Source organism: Babylonia areolata, chromosome 20 (genome assembly GCF_041734735.1).
Source record: "Babylonia areolata isolate BAREFJ2019XMU chromosome 20, ASM4173473v1, whole genome shotgun sequence".
Lineage (NCBI taxonomy): Eukaryota > Metazoa > Mollusca > Gastropoda > Neogastropoda > Buccinidae > Babylonia > Babylonia areolata.
The window spans coordinates 32,212,324-32,235,859 of NC_134895.1; the positions used below are offsets into that span (position 1 = coordinate 32,212,324).

General features: G+C 41.6%; 2 protein-coding genes across 5 annotated transcripts in view; both read left to right on the forward strand.

The window, feature by feature from the left end:
• On the forward strand, positions 1–23,534 carry LOC143294586 (patched domain-containing protein 3-like). Its single transcript, XM_076605961.1, has 3 exons — positions 1–2,563; positions 8,038–8,165; positions 23,232–23,534. The coding sequence occupies exons 1-3, from the start codon at positions 1–3 to the stop codon at positions 23,532–23,534; spliced, it is 2,994 nt and encodes a 997-aa protein (XP_076462076.1).
• Positions 8,384–23,536, forward strand: part of LOC143295411 (transforming growth factor-beta-induced protein ig-h3-like) — a 61,542-nt gene continuing 46,389 nt past the window's right edge. Inside the window, exons 1-2 of one of the 4 annotated variants that reach the window (XM_076607094.1) lie at positions 8,384–8,574; positions 23,182–23,530. The gene's annotated coding sequence lies outside the window, so the exon portion shown is untranslated. The other 3 variants (XM_076607095.1, XM_076607092.1, XM_076607093.1) reach the window with 3 other exon arrangements.

The window sequence follows — 23,536 nt, forward strand, 5'->3', positions numbered from 1 at the left end:
ATGGCGATCCTCGACGTTTTGTTTGAACCGGTGACGAGAGTGATAACTAGCGTATTCAGATGTTATGGGGAGTTTGTTGGCAAACACCCTCTTCCTTTCATTATATTTCCAATTATCGTCTTCGGTGGTATGGGAGCAGGTCTGGTGAAATTGGAACATGAAAGCGACCTGGAGACGGTTTACTTCCCCAAGCACAGCCGTGCCATGGACGATCGTCAGTACATTCGGGACACTTTTCCTAACTTGGATAAGGTCTCCTTCAATTCCTTTTCTCAGAGCGACAAAGAGAAAGCCGTGAATCTCGTCTTCAGAACCATCGGAGGACAGAGCATTTTTTACTCCAAAGTCCAGTCCGAAGTGAAAGAGATTTTTGGAGGAGTCATGTCCCTCACCAGCTCTGGCAAGACATACAGTGACATATGTGCTAAAATGAATGGCACTTGTGTCGTTGATGGACAGTATGTCTTTAGTCCACGTTTCAATCAAGCTGTAGCTCACAAGGTAGTCACGTACCCAGTCTGGAATAAAATTATTCTGTTTACCGCAATATCTGGTGTGACTCTAGACGAGGGAAAAATGGTCTCTGCCACAGTTCTCCAACTCTCCTTCAAGCTGGCAGAGGATGCCACTGAATGGAAGAAGAAGTTTCTTGAATACGCTGAAAGCCTTGACCCGACCACTGTTGAAGTAGCTTACGAGAGTCCGGAGTCCCTCAGTGATGAACTGGACAAAAGCACCAAAGGGGACATCGTCTTCTTCTCACTGACCATGACCGTGTGCTGTACCTATGCTTCCCTGGTCACTTCGGGGGGCAATCCAGTGTCCACTCGGAGCATGCTGGCCTTTGGCGGCATCCTGGCTGCAGGTCTGGGCATTGTGGGATCCATGGGTCTGCTCAGTGCCTGTGGAGTCAAGTTCGTCAACATCGTCGGCGTCATCCCTTTTCTGATTATTGGCATTGGTGTGGACGATATGTTTCTGATGATGTCCTCATGGAGTGAGCATCTTCCCAGCGATCCCACTGAGCAGAATGTGGATCACATTCCTCTGATTATGTCCAGAACCATGGCTAGTGCTGGCATTGGCATCACAATCACCTCTGTTACCGACTTCTTGGCTTTTGTCATTGGCACCGTGTCCGTTTTCATGAGTGTCACTACCTTCTCTCTGTATGCTGGTGTTGCGGTTCTGTTCTGTTACCTGTCAAACGTGACTCTCTTCAGTGGCTGCCTGGTCTTTCATGGTCGTCGCGTGTATGCCTCGCGCCATACTCTCACTTGCCAAGTCACCAAACCACGAGGGCAACTCCGGCAAGAGGGGAAATCTTTTTTCAATGCTTTACTCTGTGGTGGCTCGCCACCGACGAAAGAACGGGATGACGAAAGTCCGTGCGAAAAATTCCCCAGCAAAATTCTACCTCTCTTGTTCAAAAACAATATTGTCAGCATCATCATCATTGTCCTCTTCTTGGGATATTTGGCCGTTTCTATCTATGGAACCATAAATCTGCAGCAAGGTTTGATCCTCAAGGACCTGGTATTAGACACCTCCTACTATCACAAGTTCCTGACCCTGAAAGATAGATACTTTCCTACAAGAATACCTGTTGGTTTATACGTAAAAGAAATGGATGATTACATTGGAAACAATGGGGATTTGTACCTAAGCTTGCTACAACAAGTCAAAGATGATGACGGTATGGACCCGAGTCTTGAGAGATGCTGGTTTACGAGCTTTAGAGCCACACAACTGTTTAACTCAAGCACCCCAGAGACTTTCATCCAAAATGTGCAGATGTTTTTGACCAAGAAGCCTGAATTCAAATCCGACGTTGTGGTGGACAGTCACAATAGTACAATCATTGCTTCACGCTGTTTCGTGTTCTCTAAAGCTAACAGTGATCAGTATGATAATTCAGATCTGATGGCCAGAATGCGTGATCTGGCTGATGACTCTCCCTTGCCAGTCTTTGCCTATCACTGGGCTTTCGTGGCCTTTGAACAGTTCGTTGCTGTGCTGCCCGCCACCCTGCAGCTTGTTGGGTGTGCTCTGGGGGTCATGACCGTGGTTACCTTCGTCTTCCTGCCACACGTCCTGATGGTTCTGCTGGTGGTACTCACCATCATCATGATCTTGGTGGGCATCTTTGGCTTCCTATACTACTGGGACCTGACCTTGTCCTCTATCACCATGATCCACCTGGTTATGAGTGTCGGCTTCTCTGTGGACTTCTCGGCCCACGTGTGTACTGCTTACCTCCTGTCCCACGCTGTCCGTCGCCAGGACCGAGCCCGTGACGCCATCCGCCATGCTGCCGGCCCCATCCTGAACGGGGCCACCTCCACCATGCTGGGGGTGCTGTTCCTACTGGCGTCTTCCTCCTTCATCTTCCAGTCCTTTTTCAAAGTCATGTTCCTTGTCATCCTCTTTGGTCTGCTCCATGCTGTCTTCTTTCTCCCTGCTGTCCTGTCACTGATCGGACCAGAAAAAAGACAACAAAACACTGAACCACAGACAGGGGGTTCTGTGGAAAGTAGCGCCGTAGAAAAGAACACAGTGGAAAGTAACACTACGCAAAGTAACACTGTGACAGGCAACACTGCGCATAGTAGCACTGAGAGAAGTAACACTGCGCAAAGTAGCACTGTGCTAAGTAGCACTGCGCAAAGTAGCACTACTGTCAGTAACACTGTACAAAGTAGCACTGTAGAAAATACAACTCGGGAAAGTAGCTTCATGGAAAGTGGCTCGGAGATCCCGGTTGACGGCAGGAGCTCGCACTGAAATGTTGATTAGACTCATAATTTGGTTTCCGAATCTGTGGAGGCTGCTTTAGGCATTCGTTCACCGGTTCAGCAGTCAACAAGCCACTGAACAATCAGTCTGAAGCAATTTATGGTGAACTGTGATGAAAACATTCAGCTAGAAACAATGCTTTGTATAAGTATTCACTGCAACATTGCACCTTACTCACTCCCAGGAACAACTATGGTGTGTGGAATACATTATGCTGATCTATAAGGGAAGATCTATACGGGTGTTTTCAATCTCAAAGTTTGCGTTCACGTTCCCGTTCTTGTAACTTCTGTGTCGCCCTATAGTCAACAGAACCACCAGAATAATATATATATGTAGCCGTGTACCGAGTGGGTTATTCAAGGGTGCGGTACAAAAGAATTAACTAAATGATGATGTACTGTATTAAAGGATAGACAAGATCCCGCGCACAGGCCAGGAACATATAGAGGCCAGTCACAAATGGGTTTTTCTATTGTTTTATTTACAATAGTTATGAGAACATAAGAAGAGAAGACAAAGAAGAGAAGAGATAAGAAGAGAAGGCCTAAGAGAAGACTAAGGAGAGAAGACTTAAGAGAAAAGAAGACAGTGCAGCGATATCTGAAATGAAAACAAAATTACAGCATGAACAGGAATGATATGAAAGATAATATATGAAGCACTGCTTTAGCTTAGCAAGAATAAAACAATAAACAAACAACATGAGTATTAGCATCATGATTGTTCATTCTTGTAGTGTCACTGTTCTGGCTGTTAAATGTTTTCATTTCAGATATCGCTGCACTGTCTTCTTTTCTCTTAGGTCTTCTCTTCTTAGTTTTCTCTTAGGCCTTCCCTTCTTATCTCTTCTTTGTCTTCTCTTCTTATGTTCTTATAACTATTGTAAATAAAACAATAGAGAAACCCATTTGTGACTGGCCTCTATATGTTCCTGGCCTGTGCGCGGGAATTCTTGTCTATCCTTTTATCCTTTAAATCATTTAGTTAGTTCTTTTGTACCGTCCGTACCCTTGAATAACCACTCGGTTCGGCTACATATATATATATAAATCACGCCCATGCGCAGGCGTTTTGGTCATGTGACATTGGAGTCATCTGTTGTCCCCGTTCATTTGATTGTGCTAGCATTGTCAACATTTAAGCAAATTTAGAACAGATGATTTCTTGACTTAATCAATAATCAGGGGTACATTTGCATGTGAAGTTCAAGTGTTTTCTAAGAAAAAAACTGACTAACCAAACTAGCTGATTATCTGGAGATTGGTTGACTGGCTTGGTTTTTACGGCAGACTCCATGAAATTCCTCTTCTGGAATGTTCCGCCAGATGCGATTTCCAGGTTAAAGAAAAAAAGACAAGATTTTCCACTTGATCTGACATTACAGTTGTGACAGAGTTGGGTGTGTTTGGTTGTTTTTTGTTGTTGTTTTTTGTTGTTGTTGGTATTTTGCTGTGGTTGTTTTTTGTTGTTTTCTTTTTGGGGGGAGGTTTTTTTTGTTTTTGACTCACTTGTGTAAACAAAGTGAATATGTTTTAACCCGGTGTTCGGTTGTCTGTGTGTGTGTGTGTGTGTGTGTGTGTCCATGGTAAACTTTAACATGACATTTTCTCTGCAAATACTTTGTCAGTTGACACCAAATTAGGCATAAAAATAGGAAAAATTCAGTTCTTTCCAGTCATCTTGTTTAAAACAATATTGCACCTCTGGGATGGGCACAAAAAAATATTTTAAAAAAGCCAAATTATATGCAAACTGCATTTACTGTTATATTTATATTTTTTTATTCTCAAAACTTGGCACTTTGATCTGATATTCTGACACAACAACAAGAACAGTCATTATTATCATTTTTTGTTCAAACAGGAACTTCTTTTGCTAAGCATGGAAGTTCAATCCTATATTCAACGGACAATATACGATAACATGTGATGGAAAGTTGGAGAAGGAGACCGTTAAATATTCAGTCAGAGAAAGATTTGTGAACGCCTCATCACTTACTAGATTATGCCCCAAACTGCCATACAAATATCCACAGAATCAGTCGGAATTCACCGTTAAAAAAAATAAAATCTAATCGTTAAAATGTGTTCTGTATTATTGCAAAGCTTCGGGTTAAAAAAAAAAAAAAAAGTCCTAACCAGATTCGAACCCCACGTGTTCGGTTGAGAAGAAACTGTCTTACCCATTACACTATCGTGGCTCCTTAACTGACGTCCTTTATTTATTTATATGAACATACTTTTTTTAAAGGGCGATAAATCAATTGCAGTATTCGTAGTGAGAATGCTGTTTAAATCATATTATTCTGGTGTATCTTGGGCATTCAAAAAATCTTTAAGGGCAATAAAAAATTCTTTTTAAGTCCGCGGTAAAGGAGACGTGGCTATCGCCGCAATTACACTGCAGCATTTAGCCGTTTTCTCTAGATCTAGATAGATGTACAAGTTTAGTTACACCCGCTGGGAATGTAGTACGACACGGTAGATTCAATTTCTCTTTTATGTTCATTCTAGTTTTATAGTTGATGTGAAAATTTATTATTTTGTTAAACTAATAACATCTGGAGCCAAGTACAAGTACTTCTAAACGTCGTATGAAGTGAAAAGGACTTCATTTTGAGAAAAGTCAAGACTGGACATTTTTTCATTTCATCAATTCAAGGGTATTAACTCGCATGGTTAAAAATTTTTAACTGATTTCCGACTGATTCTGTGGATATTTTTATGGCAGTTTGGGGCATAATCCAGTAAGTGATGAGGCGTTCACAAATCTTTCTCTGAATAAATATTAACAGTCTCCTTCTCCAACTTTCCATCACATGTTATCGTGTATTGTCGATTGAATATAGGATTGAACGGGCAGGTCAACAACTTCAAACAAAATGGCGTCGTTCGCGAAGAATATGAGCACACGCTTTGAATGTGTATAAATATGTGTACGCAATTGATTTTTGTCCATGACCTTCAGGGCTCAGCCAATAGATCTATAAAGTCCACTCATCATATTGATTTTAGTATTTTCCGAAAAAGACCACTTGGGCGAATGAACATAGTGAAAGCCCTGTACACTGAGAGTAAAACACACAAGCTTTTTATGTATTGAGTATAATTTCAAAATGTAATGTTTAAGATGAGAAAGATCAGTTTAAAGCAAATTAAGTCCCCTAGCATTAATTACAGAGTAATTTCCCTTTTTTACTATCTGCACAAAAACGTTTGCAAAATAAATAAAACTTCCATGCTTAGCAAAAGAAGTTCCCGTTTGAACAAAAAATGATAATAATGACTGCTCTTGTTGTTGTGTCAGAATATCAGATCAAAGTGCCAAGTTTAGAGAATTAAAAAAAAATAAATATAACAATAAATGCAGTTTGCATATAATTTGGCTTCTTTAAAAAAAAAAAAATTGTGCCCATCCCAGAGGTGCAATATTGTTTTAAACAAGATGACTGGAAAGAACTGAATTGCCACTAGACGCACTGGGGACCGTTGTTGGAGAGACGTGGTGGAGGTTTCTACTCTGGGGGATCGCTAACTCAGTCTGGCTCCGTGACCAAACTATCATTGTCGTCGGTTGGGGGCATAGTGGGTGGTGTCCTAAGTATGTTAGATCAGAACAGGCACTTCTGAACACCACCGAAGTGATTCAGCAGCAATGCAGGGTCTCCTCTGGTGTGTGGTCTTCTGGCGATCTAACATTGGTGGTTCCCTATCGACTGCCAGCGCTGGGTCTGCGACAGATGAACTCGAGTATGGCCGTGTACAGGGGACTCGGAATAAACGGCGTTGAAACGGTGCATTTGATGGGGCAGCAACAACAAAAAACCCACCAAAAACACCAAAAATAATTGTCCAGAAACACCAGTGCTACCCCCCCCCCCCCCCCCCCCCCATCGCATTTTTCTTTTTGGTGTGTGTCTGTGTGTGTGTCTGTGTGCTTTTTGTGTGTGTGTGCGTTCGTGCGTGGTTGTGTATGAATGTGTGAGTGTGTTTTCATGTGTGTGTGTGTGTGTGTAGTAGTAGTAGTCTTCAGTTTAACGTCTTCCACTTTAAGTGATATTAGGCGTGTGTGTGTGTGGTTGTGTATGCATGTGTGAGTGTGTGCGTGTGTGTGTTTTTAATGGGTGTGAGTTGGTGTGTGTGTGTGTGCAGTGCCTACAGAAGATGGCAGCGATAAAGCAGAGGTGGGTGGGTGGGAGGTGGGGGTGCAGTGTTTCCAGCAGACCTGTGTGTCTTATTCTGCAGGTTTCCAGTGCCAGGAATCTTGTCAGAACGCGGTGCACATGCAACGCGCTGCAACAGCTGTCTCCACACTTCAGGCACGTCCTTCCAGTGCAGTGAAGGTTGTTTTTATTTTCTTTTTTAATTCTCTCACACACGCGCATACATACATACATACACACGCGCGCGCGCACACACACACACACATATATATATATATATACATGTACACATATATATACTTATATATATGTGTGTGCGTGCGTGTATTAGGGGAGTGTTCAGAGAGAGAAACATCGAGAGATCTATATCTATCTGTATTTGCAGAGAGGGTCATCAATATAGGATATGAGGTACTGGGATATGGAAAGACAGGGGACGGAGAGAGAGAGCGGCGAAGAGCTGTTTTTTTACATTTACTAATTAAATGGTGACTGTAATGTGTACTTCACCAATTCAGCATTATCGATGTTCCCTTATGAAAGGTCAGAGGCCGAAATATTGGGATATAATTGTTTGCCCATGTTGGCTGCTGTTCTCTTTTTGTATAGCTGGAGGGAAAAAAAAGGGCCAGCACAAACATACATGAGAGATTTTTAAACTCTCGCCCCTACCCCTACCGCCCACCCTCAGCACAAATCCGTTCTGAAGGTAAAAAGCTAAACCAAGACTACTTTTGATGCTGCACCTCCTCCTTTATGGAAAACGAAGGCATCACAGAGAGAGAGAGAGAGAGAGAGAGAGAGAATCCGAGGCAGAGACAGATCGTTATCTAGTTGCACACAGAGATGTGTGTGCGTGTGTGTGTGTGTGTGTTGTATTGTGTTTGCGCGCGCTCGTGCGTTTGTGTGCGTGTGTGAACGGGGAGGTGAGTGGCGGAGATGAATGTGCTGTATCTCACACTGACATGGACACCACGACAAGCAAGCCTTGTTCACGAGAGACATGCCGCAACGATGTCAACAACAATGTCGCTTTTCACTGACGGTCTGCATACTGGCACTGGCTGTCTCTGCAGCGGAAAGCCCGGGCACACTGACCGTGACCTCAGGTCAGCTGGACACAGCCGTCTGCCTGTGTTTCCCGGGCACAGGCGGAACAGGTTGTGCAGAAGCAGATAGTGCGCAAGTGTTCGTGAATGCCAGAGTCTGTGGAATGTCCGTCCGTGCAGGAATGTCCGTGAATGTCTCTGGAATGTCCGTGTTTCCTTTCAGCCCCTGTCCTCCACAGCATGGACGTCTGACAATATGAGGCAGCAATGATTAAAGGTCCAACAGCCTTTTACGGCCGTCGGGGCGGCATGTGTCTATGGCTCGCCATTGGAAGGCGGGGCTCGGTCATCTCATTTAGTCATTTTAACATTGGCCCTTACCGAAGCCGGGTATCATACCTGGGTGGAGTGAAGAAAATCGGAGGAAGTAGTCGGGGTCTCGAACCCAGTCTGATCACTGGTGAACACTGGATCTGAAGTCCAACGCCTGATTCTGGCTTGGGAGCTCCACGGTGACAAAAAGAGAGCCTGGAAGAACAGCTGAGACACTGCCCGGAGAATGAGGTGAGAGAGACTGAGAAGCTGAGAGAGCCAGAGACTGACTCAGATACACCATGGACATGCAGACTCTGAAGTGGGATTTAAAGGCCCTTTTGGTCAAGTTGCTCTGAGCCTGGGTCTTGGTTCGTCAGTTGAAGTTTGCGTTGTTTGAGGAAGTGAGTTCTGGCTGTTCATCCGGATGGAAGATCCGTCTGGCGTTCCAGCAGGACACTGACAACAGACAGGCAGACAGATTGTATATATAACTGTTTAGAAACCTCATATACAGTTGTTGTTTTACTTTAGCTGGGACATGCCACGAACCAAAGTCAGTCAGTAATGAAACATCCTGCATTTGTGTGTGTGTGTGTGTGTGTGTGTGTGTGTGTGTGTGTGTGTGTGTGTGTGTGTGTGTGTATGTTTGTGTGTGCTTGATTATGTGTATTTGTGCCTTTGTGCATGCGCATTGTATGTTTGTATGAAAGGTGGGGAGCAGCCGGGTTTGTCCGAAGTTGTGGCATGTACGTGTAACTGGTGTGAAGAAAATACCGAGAAAAAGAATCCGTACTGACTCCCACACGTTATAAAATGGTTATAAAACCGGTTTGGCTATCCGAACCAGTACCCAGTTCTAATCCTCATCATATCTATAGACCAGAACTTTTGTTTTCTACGGCCGAGAGAGAGTGAAGCTGGTCCGTCACTAACCCTTCTCTGGACGCGCAGCTGTTCAAAATCTTATCCTTTCATCAGTGTATTAATTTCACTTGGTTTAAATAAACTTTAATTATTCAACAGTACACATGATTACAATGCATTGAATGACAAAAGAGCATCAACAAGCTTAAAGCTTATACTGTGCTCACAACGTTGCACTTCAATTTTATCATGACGGCAGATGAACCATATTATGACTTGTATGAAATAACATGCATAAACAGTAAGTAATGAAATAATGAAATAAAACAAAGAAACAAACAGTACATGATATAGTAAAATAATGCTAATATCAATATTAACATGAGATTAAATTTATTATCACCAAAGTAATTGGCCTAATAGAAGAAAAACACGAAGAAGAAGAAGAAAATTAATTTCACTTGTGTAGCCATAGCACGTACTTTCTGTGGCGCCGTGTCAAAAGTGAAAAGTATTTGCATTTGTATTTCTTTTCTTTTTTTTCTTCTTTTTATCACAACAGATTTCTCTGTGTGAAATTCGGGCTGCTCTCCCCAGGGAGAGCGCGTCGCTACACTACAGCCCCCCCCCCCCCCTCCTCCCCCCCTTTTTTTTTCTTTCTTTTTTTCTTTTTTCTTTTTTTTTTCCTGCGTGCAGTTTTATTTGTTTTTCCTATCGAAGTGGATTTCTCTATAGAATTTTGCCAGGAACAACCCTTTTGTTGCCGTGGGTTCTTTTACGTGCGATAAGTGCATGCTGCACACGGGATCTCGGTTTATCGTCTCATCCGAATGACTAGCATCCAGACCAGACCAGGGGGGCGGGGGGTGGGGGTGGGGGGGATATCGGCGGCTGAGCCGTGATTCGAACCAGCGCGCTCAGATTCTCTTGCTTCCTACGCGGACGCGTTACCTCTAGGCCGTCATGCCAGTATTATCAATATAAATCTCATGTCAGATTACACAGGCATGCCGTCGATTCTGGTTCGTTTGAACTTCCAATGAAAGGGATATCCAAGGAAAGATAATTATGTTAATTTTTTTTCTCTAAAACGGCACGTCATCTTGAGGGTTATAATGTTTTAAACGAATTTATTTACTCACACAATATTCTTTTCCGCTCCTTTTTCGAGAAAAATCGAAAACACACACACACACACACACAGTTAGACAGGAGAGTGCGAGAGAGGTAAGTGAAGAGTAAAGATGACACTGTGTAAAAAAATTCGTGAGTACCGCTGTCGGTGGTAGCCGAACTGGTCAACTGGAGAGCTGAAAATGAGCAAGCATAGTTCTTTTTATCTATTTATTTCTTTTTTTCCTCCTTAATCTCGGTCTTAAGATATTCTGGTATTCACTGCCATCTTCTTGTGTAACGATGGTTATTATCGTCCACTGTTCTCTTTCAGTAATCTCCTCTTCTATCAGTTCTCTCTCTTTTTTTTCCCCCGCACCGCGCATTGCTGGACGTATACAAGCTCACGCACCATGCATTGCCCCACAGATGATTGCCACGAGCCACACGACCAGTAGAGGGCGCCAAACACACCCCGGCACGTGCACCGCGTCTGCCCATTTAATTAAAAGTGCCTCGGGCGCATGCGGTCGTACTCTTTTGCGGCTTTCGAAGTTGCGGTTGGTGACTGAGCTCGTGAAATGAAATGTGCGCTGAGTACAACAAAACCATGAGTCTGTTCAGCTATTGTTCGTTGCTGTTGTGATTGATGGTGTGTGTGAGCGCGCGCTAGCATGTGTGTGTGTGTGTGTGTGTGTGTGTGGTTGGTGGTGGTGGTGGTGGTGTGTGTGTGTGTGTGTGTGTGTGTGTGTTTACGCGCGCACAGACGGTGTGTGTGTGCGCGCGCGTGTTTGCGCGCGCGTTTGGTGTATATATATATATATATATATATATATATATATATATGTGTGTGTGTGTGTGTGTGTGTGTGTGGTATTTATGTGTGACAATGTGTTCGTGTGTGCCAGTGTGTGCCGTGTTTGTGTGTGTGTGTGAGGTGGGTTGAATGCATGTGTTCGGGCGTTGAGGAGGGAGGGGTGTGGGGGTATGTGTTAGTATATGTTACACGCACGTGTCCAAATGGATAGGTGTTACTATAGATAGATTCTTCAGTGTGTTTCCATGTCGCCAACCATAAAGATCACAAAAGACTCGACAGGTTGGTAGATTATTGCCTCAGTTTACGGCCATTGGGGCAGTGAATTGATTCAGAATCCACTGTGTCCACTGAAGGCTCGGATCAGCAGATCAGTCCTCTTCTTCCCGCCTTTTAACCTTATGAAACCGAAGTGACTGAGATTCCTATTCACACCTGGTTGAAGTGAAGAAAATCAGAGTGAAGTGCCTCGGTATTTTCAATCAGTACTGAGAACTTTGCCCAGTGAGAATTCTTGTTCTCGTGAGTTCCTTTTAGTATAGGAGCATTCTGCATAAAAGTCTCACCCGAACTAAAAGACTAGCACGCGGACCACCTACTACTCAAAATCTAGTTGAACGTGGAGTTACAAATTCCGGTCCAGCCTTGCCTGCACTGAACCTCGACCCCGGCTCCTCTCTTCCCTGTCAGATGCTCTAAGCCACTCAGCCACAGCTGTTGGATAATGAGTTCGCGGCTTGGTCAGCTGACTAAAAAACTGGAGAAAGCGCTCGTGACATTACAAGATGCAAGCTAACATGACTTGTAGCAACATACCGTCACTAAAACCCCCAACACTCCAGTGTCCTTTGCTTATTTAACACCCCAACGAGTTCAACGCGTGCGTTCGTGGTGCACAGACATGGACGGAGACCCAGACACAGACATACGCACGCACGCACGCACGAACGAAAGCAAATTTATACATATATACGCGCCGCGCGCACACATAGTGGCTTTCACACACACACACACACACACACACACACACACTGACGTCTATACGTGTTTTCGTAAGCGCGCGCGCACACACACACACACGCTCCACCTGCTTTCCCGATGTTTCCACTACCCCGTTCAGCATGCTCCTCTGCCCGACTTCGCCGCTCCTGCCTACAAACAAAAACACTACCACAACACGATTCTTCTCTGCCTGCAAGAAGCTTGGGCACCATTCCTCCTGAACACATTTCCCTCGCTGACGCATGGACCTGACAATTTCCTCGCGAGCTTGTGGGCAGAGGAAGAGCAAAAGAAAGTCTCTCCTCACTAATAAGACATTCTTCGGGGAGTGCATACGAAGGTGCTGTTTGTTATGTGTGTGCCCTTCTGAACGATTCGCTGAGTTGACTTATCTGTGGTAGTTTGCAAGAAGGAAAGTGGTGTTTGGTTCGTTGGCAGGTGAGAGAGTGAGTCAGTAAGTCGAAGGAAGGTACGGGTGGGGTGGGGGTGGGGGTGAGGAGTTGGTGGGGGTGGATGAAGATGCTTGTTTGGTTCGCAGTTCTGGGTTCGGGTTCTGACTTGTTGTGACTTGGTCTGGAGATCGTGTCGAGTGATCGAGTCGGTAGGTAGCGAGTGAGGCATTATTCAAGGCTGTGTGTTTGTGTGTGTGGATTTTGTTTTGTTTGTTTGTTAGTTTGTTGTTGTTTTTTGGGGGTTGGTTGTTTTCTTTTTTGTTATTGTTTCAGTTGCTTCTTTGGTTTGTGTTAGCTTCTGTTTTGTGTTTTGTTTGGGATGTTTTTGTTTTTTAAAGAGGTTTTTTTTCTTCTTTTCTTCTTTCTATGTATATTGTAAGCAAGTGCTTACTATGTACCATCATACCACCGTTGTTTTTTTTTTCTTCGCGTGCCTGTGTGTGTGATCTTTGACTGCAAGTCGGCCTCACAGCATATCTTTTTTTCGTCACCGAGAAAAACTTCACAGTTTGAATAAAAATCTACATGATCCAAACTACAGTAGGCTACAAATTAACACAATTGTAGTGTTGGTTGTTAACAGACGACTTACGCTGTTTCATTTATTAATCTGGTCTACTAAATCTAGCACAGATCAGCACTCAGATCTGTTCATATATTTCTTTTCCTGTATGTTTTTTTTTCTTTTAATTTTTTTTATATTCTGAAACCAACTTGTCCTTGTACAGTGATTCTAAAATATTTTCCGTTGAAGCGATATACTATTAGAACAGTTATTGAATGAGATCCATTCGTACGTTTTTGACTCACTTGTGTAAACAAAGTGAGTCTATGTTTTAACCCGGTGTTCGGTTGTGTGTGTGTGTGTGTCCGTGGTAAACTGTAACATTTTCTCTGCAAATACTTTGTCAGTTGACACCAAATTAGGCATAAAAATAGGAAAAAATCAGTTCTTTCCAGTCATCTTGCTTAAAACAATATTGCAACTCTGGGATGGGCACAAAAAATATAAAAAGAAGCCAAATTATATGCAGACTGCATTTACTTCTTCTTCATTGTTGAGGGCCCGCAATCAAACTTGATTATTCTGGCACCTTACTGTTATATTTATATTTTTTTTATTCTCTAAACTTGGCACTTTGATCTGATATTCTGACACAACAACAAGAGCAGTCATTATTATCATTTTTTGTTCAAACAGGAACTTATTTTGCTAAGCATGGAAGTTATATTTATTTGCAAACGTTTTGGTGCAGATAATAAAAAAGGGAAATTAATCTGTAATTAATGCTAGGGGACTTAATTTGCTTTAAACTGCTCTTTCTCATCTTGAACATTACATTTTGAAATTATACTCAATACATAAAAAGCTTGTGTGTTTTACTCTCGGTGTACAGGGCTTTCACTATGTTCATTCCCCCAAGTGGTCTTTTTCGGAAAATACTAAAATCAATAGGACGAGTGGACTTTATAGATCTATTGGCTGAGCCCTGAAGGTCATGGGCAAAAATCAATTGCGTACACATATTTGTACACATTCAAAGGGCATGCTCATATTCTTCGTGAACGCGAACGACGCCATTTTGTTTCAAGTTGTTGACCTGCCCGTTCAATCCTATATTCAATGGACAATACACGATAACATGTGATGGAAAGTTGGAGAAGGAGACCATTAAATATTTATTCAGAGAAAGATTTGTGAACGCCTCATCACTTACTGGATTATGCCCCAAATTGCCATAAAAATATCCACAGAATCAGTCGGAATTCACAGTTAAAAATTGTAAACCATGCGAGTTAATACCCTTGAACTGATCACGATGAAACGAAAAAATGTCCAGTCTTGACTTTTCTCAAAATGAAGTCCTTTTCACTTCTTACGACGTTTAGAAGTACTTGTACTTGGCTCTACATGTTATTAGTTTAACATAATACTAGATTTTCATATCAACTTTAAAAAAAAACAAAAAAACAATAAAACTAGAATGAACATAAAAGAGAAATTGAATCAATCGACCGTGTCATACTACATTCCCGGCGGGTGTAACTAAACCTGTACATCTATCAAGATCTAGAGAAAACGGCTAAATGTTGAAGTGTGATTGCGGCGATAGCCACGTCTCCTTTACCGCGGACTTTAAAAGAATTTTTTATTGCCCTTAAGATTTTTTGAATGCCCAAGATACACCAGAATAATATGATTTAAACAGCGTTCTCACTGCGAATACCGCAATCGATTTATCGCCCTTTAAAAAAGTATGTTTAAATACTAAATTTTAGAACGTCAGTTAAGGAGCCACGATAGTGTAATGGGTAAGACAATTTCTTCTTACCCGAATACGTGGGGTTCGAATCTGGTTAGGACTTTTCTTTTCTTTTCTTTTTTTTATTTTCTTTTTTTTTTACCTGAAGCTTTATAATAACAAATACACACATTTTAATGATTAGATTTAAAAAAAATTTTTTTTTAATGTATCACAAGTGAGTCTTGAAGGCCTTGCCTCTCTTGTTTCAGTTGCATTAGGCACTGTTGACCGGATGCACAGTGCATTCCGCCATCTTGACTTGCTCTTCGCCTGTTCGTGCTATAATCATTAACATTGTCTGAGATTATACAGGGAACATATAATTTTATGAATATTTTAATTATCTGTAGTTAGTTGTATCTTTTGATGCTGTTCACATCACATGCACGTGTTCGGAAAACCTTTAACGTAGTTGTTCTTAGCACTACTGTCGATGTGCCTGAAGTACAGTTGTACCCATCAAAACTGGATCTGTTTCCAATACTTGTACGCAGAATACTGGTATCGGTGTACTAAGGCACTGTTCAGAATGTAGCTCATTCAGTAAATCCGTCCCTCTCGCTTGTAGCCGCACAGCGAACACTAGAAACTCATTCAAATCTTAATTTGTCAAAGTTTATCGCACCATTATAACCCAACAATCTCATCTAAACTTGTTCGGAAAACTATCCACGCAATTATTTTTGAGCTATTGTTTACGGACTCATCACAGTGCTCGCCATCTTTTCTATCTCTTAAATTCCTTCATTTTATAAATGAATAATTGTACTCCGATACAATTAGTCGGCGAATAGAAACCACAACATCGTTTAATTATTCTCTGGTACTAGTGTCTTTAAAAATTATTCACCTTTTCAAAAGGAGTTCGGAAACCGTTTGTTGATGCTACCGTCAGTACTCGAGAACAGTCAGCCATGTTGATCTGCTCAATATTTCCATTATTTTAAACTCCCTCTCATAAGCTTAGCATCGAAGAGCGAACAGAATTTTCTGCATATCATAATTCTCCGATATTATGTGCTCTGTGCCTCGATACTAGTTTCATGCTTCGCTTTTGTTCGCTTAACTTTTAGAATAACTGTTCTCGGTGCTACTGCCTATACAGTAAAGCACAGTCCGCCGTCTTTGTTAACTCTTCGATTCCTTTATTTCATAGATAATTATACTTCGATACAATTGGTCGGCGAACAGAAATTACCGCATCATTCCATTATTCTATATTAGTATCATCTTCCAAAATTATTTACGGGCATATCCAGAAGTGTTCGGAAATCCTTTCCGCAAGCTTTATTGACACAACAGTCAATACACAAGAACAGTCAGCCATGTAGGTCCCCTCCATATATTGGGTGTTTTAAAATCGCTCTCATAAGCTTAGCGTCGAAGAGCGAACAGATTTTTGTCTACATATTATAATTCTCCAATATGTGCCCTGTGTCTCGATACTAATTTCATGCTTCGCTCTTGTTCGCATAACTTTTCGCATAACTATTCTCGATGCCACTGTCTAAACAGTAAAGCACGGTCCGTCATCTTTGTTATCTCTTCGATTCCTTTTATTTATAAATGGTTATACATCAATAGAAATTGGTCGGCGAACAGAAAATACCGCATTATTCTGTGATAGTATCATCTTCCAAAATTATTTACTTTATCCAAAAGTGCTCGGAAATCCTTTCTGCAAGCTTTTATTGACACTACAGTCAATACACAAAAACAGAGTCGGCCTTGTTGGTCCGCTATATATATTGGATGTTTTAAAATCGCTCTCATAAGCTTAGCGTCGAAGAGCGAACAGAATTTTCTGCATATTATAATTCTAAAATATGCGCTCTGTGTCTCCATACCAATTTCATGCTTCGCTCTTGTTCGCATAACTTCACTCTTGTTGGCATAACTTTTCGCGGCATAACTATTCTTGATGCTGCTGTCTGTACAGTAAAACACGGTCCGTCATCTTTGTTATCTCTTCGATTCCTTTAATTTATAAATAATTTTTTCTTCGATACGAATTGGTCAGCGAACAGAAAATACAACATCATTATATTATTCTATGTTAGTATCATTTCCCAAAATTATTTACCGTATCCAAAAGTGTTCGAAAATCCTTTCCGAAAGCTTTTATTGACACTACAGTCAATACACAAGAACAGAATCGGCCATGTTGGTCCGCTTTATACATTGGGTGTTTTAAAATCGCTCTCATAAGTTTAGCGTCGAAGAGCGAACAGAATTTTCTGCATATCATAATTCTCCAGTATGCGCTCTGTGTCTCCATACCAATTTCATGCTTCGCTCTTGTTCGCATAACTTTTCGCATAACTATTCTCGATGCTACTGTCTATACAGTAAAACACAGTCCGCCATCTTTGTTTCCTCTTCGATTCCTTTATTTTTGAAATAATTATACTTGAATACAGTTGGTCGGCGAACAGAAATTACTGCATCACTACATGGCTACTGCAATTCCTATTTCGGTCTTTTCAGAAGAATGAAACTAACGAACGTTTCACCCAAACAGATCCAGAATTAACCCAACGATAGCACAGGCCCCAGCGAAATTTCGATTAGAAAAAATCTTACCTCTCTTTGACGCCTTTACCACCATAAACACTTATGTTTATCAGATAAATTCGAGTTGATTACCATTTCCAGTATTGAGACTACTATGTAGTTACAAGATAAATAATTGGGTTGATATCAGTATTATGTATCATAGGCTCATTCCTAACTTATAATATCATTTGTAAAAGATAAACGTTCATGGCCTATTTTTTTCGTTCAGTCTGGAGGAAAGAATCAACTGAGTGGCTGCGTTTTAAAACTGTTTTACAAAGTTGTAACTGATGTTAAATTATTGTTAATATTTACAATTTGCATTCTGTGTTATTGGATCTAAGTTGAATTATATAAAGAGCTTTTCAGCGTTGAACTCGAACTCGGCCTTTGTCCTTAATTCTTCGTTGTGTTCAGTATGGTCCACAATGTACGTAAATGTCGTTGGGCGTGGTGTTTTATCTGTTCACTGTGCATGTTACTTCTGTCAGCTGCTCGTTTAGTGTTTAGATTCGAACACAAACCTAGTAAGTCACCCTGCATCTGGTTCAGTCAAGGTGTGCACTGATAGTCGGACCGCTCGGTATCCATCCTGACATGATTTTGCCTGGTTCCAGACTATCAGTTACACCCTCTAGATGAACGAAACGTTGGCCAAGGTGCGGGGCGGCTTACAGTATATTTTTTTTCCCGTGTGTTCGTTTCTTTATAAACTGTTATTAAACTCACTCACTCACTCCCCTACCCCCACCTTTGTGTGTGTGTGTGTGTGTGTGTGTGTGTGTGTGACTGTGACTGTGTCTGTGTTCGTTTGTGTGTTTATGTTTCCCTTGAGTCTCAGTTATCAACCCGGTGACTAATTTGTCCTCCTCCAGTCCCTTTTCCTGTCTGTCTCTCTGTGTTCTTGTGTCTGTGTATGCCCGTGGTAAACTTAAACGTTGTCATTTTCTCTTTTTTTTTCTTTTCTTTTTTTACTTCTTTCTCATGTTCTTCTGTTTCTTGGTCTTACTCCTTTTTTTTTCTTTTTCTTTTTTTTTACGTATGTCTCTTTTTACTTTTTTTTTTCTCTCTTGTTCTTACTTATTTCGAGCAATGTTCTTTCGCCTGCCTCTGGGTCTGACTTCTGTGACTTGTTTTTACTTCTGTGTCTTGTTCTTACTTCTGTCTCTTGTTCTTACTTCTGTGTCTTGTTCTTACTTCTGTGTCTTGTTCTTACTTCTGTGTCTTGTTCTTACTTCTGTGTCTTGTTCTTACTTCTGTGTCTTGTTCTTACTTCTGTGTCTTGTTCTTTCTTCTGTGTCATATTCTTGTTGCTTTGTCTTGTTCTTACTTCTGTGTCTTGTTCTTAATTCTTTGTCTTGTTCTTACTTCTGTGTCTTGTTCTTACTTCTGTGTCTTGTTCTTAATTCTTTGTCTTGTTCTTACTTCTGTGTCTTGTTCTTTCTTCTTTGTCATATTCTTGTTGCTTTGTCTTGTTCTTACTTCTGTCTCTGTCCTTTCTTCTTTGTCTTGTTCTTACTTCTGTATCTATCCTTTCTTCTTTGTCTTGTTCTTACTTCTGTCTCTGCCCTTTCTTCTTTGTCTTGTTCTTCTGTCTGTCCTTTCTTCTTTGTCTTGTTCTAACTTCTGTCTCCGTCCATTCTTCTTTGTCTTGTTCTTAATTCTGTCTCCGTCCTTTCTTCTTTGTCATGTTCTTGTTGCTTTGTCTTGTTCTTACTTGTGTCTCTTGTTCTTTCTTCTTTCTATTGTTCTGACTTCTTTGTCTTGTCCTTAGGTCTTTCTCTTGTTCCTACTTCTCAAGTTTCTCTTGTTCTTACTTCTTTCTCTTGTTCTTACTCCTGTTTACTTCTTCCTGTTCTTGTTTTTACTTATTCCTATTCTCGGAGTAGGAATTTTTGTGTAATGTCCTGTCACACATACTGACGGAATATTGTATGCATCCAGTTAAGGTAATAGCTTTCTCGTTTAAACTTTATCCTACATGAACAGATAAATAGAAAAAAAAGGGTAGCAGAGGAGGGGAAGAGGTGCATTGGTTAACTGGGAGAAACAAGATGGAGGGAGGGGAATCAAATATGAGTATTTGGAATGTACTAGTCAACATAAATGCATTGATGGATTCGTAAAAAGATTTTTCTTTGAAGTCGTATTCTTCTTTCTCTTCTTCTTGCTGTTCGATCATCAGCTATCCTCTAATCGTTCGTTTCTTTTCTTTTCTTTTCTTTTTCTTGGTTGAGTTGGTGTGAGGGAAGGTTCGGTCCCATCATTTGTGTTGTATAAAATGCTATAATAATTAAGGATTTTTTTCCCCTCAGTCTGCTTTGGTGAAGAATGTTGATGACGATGATTCACGATGCTGCAATGGAGTTTTGAGTTTTGAGACCAGACTACATAATAAGACTGTACTATGTGCTTCCTTCAGTACCATATCCCGGCGTTAGTCAGTCAGACCCGAGAGAAACAGACACCTGCTGCATTAGTCGGGAAAGTTGAACAACGCTCCCAAAGACATGTCTTTGAAGTGGGTGATACTCGACCTGTCTTTGTCTGCCCCAACTGTCAGCGAACATTTCGTGCGCAGATTGGACTATTCAGCCATCTGCGCATTCACAGATAGATTCATGAGCATCCTCCCCCCCCCCACCCCACCACCACCCTCCCCCCATCCCCCAGCTGGATGACAACGATGGTCATCATCGATCTCGATGGACACACCACCACCACTCGACCGTTTGGTCCCAGTCTTGCCGTTTGAGACCATAACACACAAAAGTGAAGGTGGGGAGCAGAGCTTGAATATTTCCACCTTTGATGGGGATCGAACCCGAATCCTCTCAGACGTTAGTCCGCGATGCTAAGCGTGTCGCCCCAATCAGTGGTTGGTTCCCCACATCCTTCTTCTCCTTGTCATTCTCTGCTTCTTGCCTCCTCTTCGTGTTCTTCTTTCGTCTTTCTCTTTTGGCGTCTTCTTTATTCTTTTTTGGCATTAGAGTTGTTTAATTACCTAGTTTCTGAAATACTGGCGCGTTCCGTGGAGGAAGTCCGGTCTTTTTGTTTGTTTGTTTGTTTGTTTTTAACAATGATTTTCGGTGTTTGAAATATTTCTCACGTGCATGTGTTTTTGTTGTTGTTTGTTTCTTTGTTTGTTTGTCGTTTTTTGTTAATGATTTGATAGTATTTTTAGAGTATTTTATATGTATCCTCTTTTTCTTTTATGTTACAGGGCTGGGTGGAAAAAAAGTATGTTAATGATTTTATCTTATTTCCGTGTTAAATAATATGTCGATTACTTTCCTTTTTCTTCCTTCTGGTTCATTGTTATAAAAGTTTAATGTATTAATTCAGTTGTTTAGTTTGCTTATTTTCATTCATTCGTTCTGATAATTATTCAAAACCTAGGGTGGTCTCTCAAGGACTGACCAGTGCGTTGGGTTTATGCATAATAATTTTTTTTTTTTCTCAAGGCCTGACTAGCGCGTTGGGTTACGCTGCTGGTCAGGCATCTGCTTGGCAGATGTGGTGTAGCGTATATGGATTTGTCCGAACGCAGTGACACCTCCTTGAGCTACTGAAACTGAAACTGTGCATAAGGTATTAAGGAGATGTGGTTTCGTGAATATGGATCAGTCAGCACGCTGTCACACCGCCTTGAAACTGAAACTGAATCACTGAAACTGAAAAAACTTCTGTTGATTCTTTTCTTCTGTCTAGATCTCGTTTCTCTGTCCTGTCCTCACCCCACATCTTGTTTGTGTCGGTCTTTGTCTTTTCCTTCTTTTTTTCTATTTTTCTTCTGCTTTCGAGTTTGCTTGTTTGTTTATTTTCTTTGTTTGTTTGTTTTCTTTTTCTTTGTACTGCTGCTGTGACAATATACTACCACTCCATCTGTTTCATGTACACTTGTTATTTTCTTATCAACGTTCATTTTCCCTCCTTTCATCCCATTTCTTGTTCTCCTGTCTGTCTTTGATTTTGATGCTGCGGCTTCTCATGATGATGATGATGATGATAGTGATGATGTTGTAGATGGTGGTTGTAATGATAATGCAGTGTGTCTGTTTCTTGTTGTTGTCGTTGACGTTGTTGTTCTTCTTCGTCTTCGTGACTTCGTTTTTGTTGTTGCTCCTCCTCCTCCTCCTCCTCCTTTTTGACTCATCTGTGTAAACAAAGTGAGTCTACGTTATAACCTGGTGTTTGGTTGTGTGTGTGTGTGTGTGTGTGTGTGTGTGTGTGTGTGTGTGTGGCCGTGGTAAACTTTAACATTGCCATTTTCTCTGGAAATATTTGTCTGCCAAATACCAAATTTGGTTTAAACATAGTATGAAAAAATTCTTCACAGTCATACCAATAATATGTTGTAAGTCTTCCACATTTAGCCGTATTTCCGTATCATCAACGGTTTATTTCGTTGAGGTTTGTTCCGAAATCCGAAAATCCTAAAAACCGCTTCCCACTGATTTGCGGGAAGGTAGGTTGTGCTTAGTGAGAAGACATGACCTCGTTTTTCTCGTTCACAATTAAAAGAAAAGAAATACAAATTCTGGACAGAACACATACTGTGATACTAACTACACACCATCGACGTGTTTACTGCATATAGATATTCTGAAGTGGACACTGAATTAACTGGAATGAACATAAAAGATAAAAATTGAATCGATCATTTCTTTCAGCCCGTTGTAGACTGGTTCGTGCAGGTCTAGAGATCTACCACGTGCTGCGATGTGCTTGAAGTGATGGCAACGTATCCTTTCGTCGCCGTCGTGTAGATGCAGGCCTGGGCAGATTGATATGGAGGACAAGCTGTTGCCCATGTAGCAAGTCCCCCCTCTCCTCGTCTCTAGTTGACTCCAGGGGAAAAGCAGAAGCCAATACGCCTGGCACCAGGAACGACGCAGAGCTGCCAGAAGGGAGTTGGTTACAACTGAAGACCACCTTAGGGACTCCAGCTCGGGATTTTCTGTCAGGGTTTACTCCCTTAGCTTTTCCTTGAAGAAGATGTAGCCGCAAGGCAGCGGAGGTTTGAGCTTGGAGTTGTCCTTCTCCTAGAAACGTCACCTTTACAGCCGAAATAAAAGAATAATCAAGATACAATAACACACACAAAAACATGCTTTAAACGGTGTTATTTCGATCAGTACAATGGCGTTTATTTATCGCACGAAGGAGAAAACAACAAAGTTAGGCAAATGACGTCAGATGCGTCGCGGCAGTAGGGATTAGTCCTATTGCTCCGGAACTGAACATGCATGGTTCGATCTCGCTCGCATGCCCTTTTTGTCTTTTTTTCACCCAAGCTTGTTTTATATATCATATCTAATACAGAACACCTTCTTAACGATTTTGAATCTTTTTTCTCTCCTCATGATTCCTTTACTGGATAAAGTGCAGAGCACAAGTGAGTCTTGAAGGCTTTGCCTCTTGTCTTCTTCTTCTTCTTCATGATGTTGTTGTTGTTACTTGTCTGCTTATTTTTGTTTTCATTTTATTTTTCTTTTTTTTTCTTCTTCTTATTTTTATCAGTAGTGGATTAGCAGCGGTGGTACCCAGCAGAAACAGCAATTGTAGTTCTGGTCACTTAAAAATTCCCCACCTCCAACCCCGCTTTCTCTCGCTCATTTTCTGTCCCGTCGACTTACCTTCCTCATCTTCCTCCTCCCCATTTCCCTCAACACCCTCGTCATCATCATGCATTTCACCGACCAGTTATTGTTCCTTTTTTCTTTTCTTTTTTGCCCGACAACAGAAGGGAAAACTGGCCCATAAAGCAGCAACATGAACTGATCTTGACAACAGCAGCAGCACGTGCAACAACAACAGCTACAGCAGCAGCGACGACAACAACTAGACCCAAAAAGCAACACCAGCAATCATGGGTTCTTTGACAACGAGTACCAGAATGGTGGTGGTGGTGTTGGTTGTGGTGATAGCGCTGTCCTCGCTAGCGTCGGAGACAGAAGCCAAAAGACGGAGGGCGAGGCCGAGTCGGTTTGGCCGCGCCTGGCCACGATCTTACACTACAGACGACCACAGCGCGACACAGGCTACGGCCATCATCACCCTGGCAGCAGACATTGGTGGCAATCCCTGCGCAGGTAAAC

What these genes read in the sequence shown, in the direction of transcription:
- LOC143294586 (XM_076605961.1), top strand. Translation starts at nt 1, where the DNA reads ATGGCGATCCTCGACGTTTTGTTTGAACCGGTGACGAGAGTGATAACT. An exon ending in AGAAAAGAACACAGTGGAAA is followed by an intron (nt 2,564 to 8,037) that starts GTAACACTACGC and finishes CTGTCTCTGCAG; the next exon opens with CGGAAAGCCCGGGCACACTG. An exon ending in AAGTGTTCGTGAATGCCAGA is followed by an intron (nt 8,166 to 23,231) that starts GTCTGTGGAATG and finishes TCTTGACAACAG; the next exon opens with CAGCAGCACGTGCAACAACA.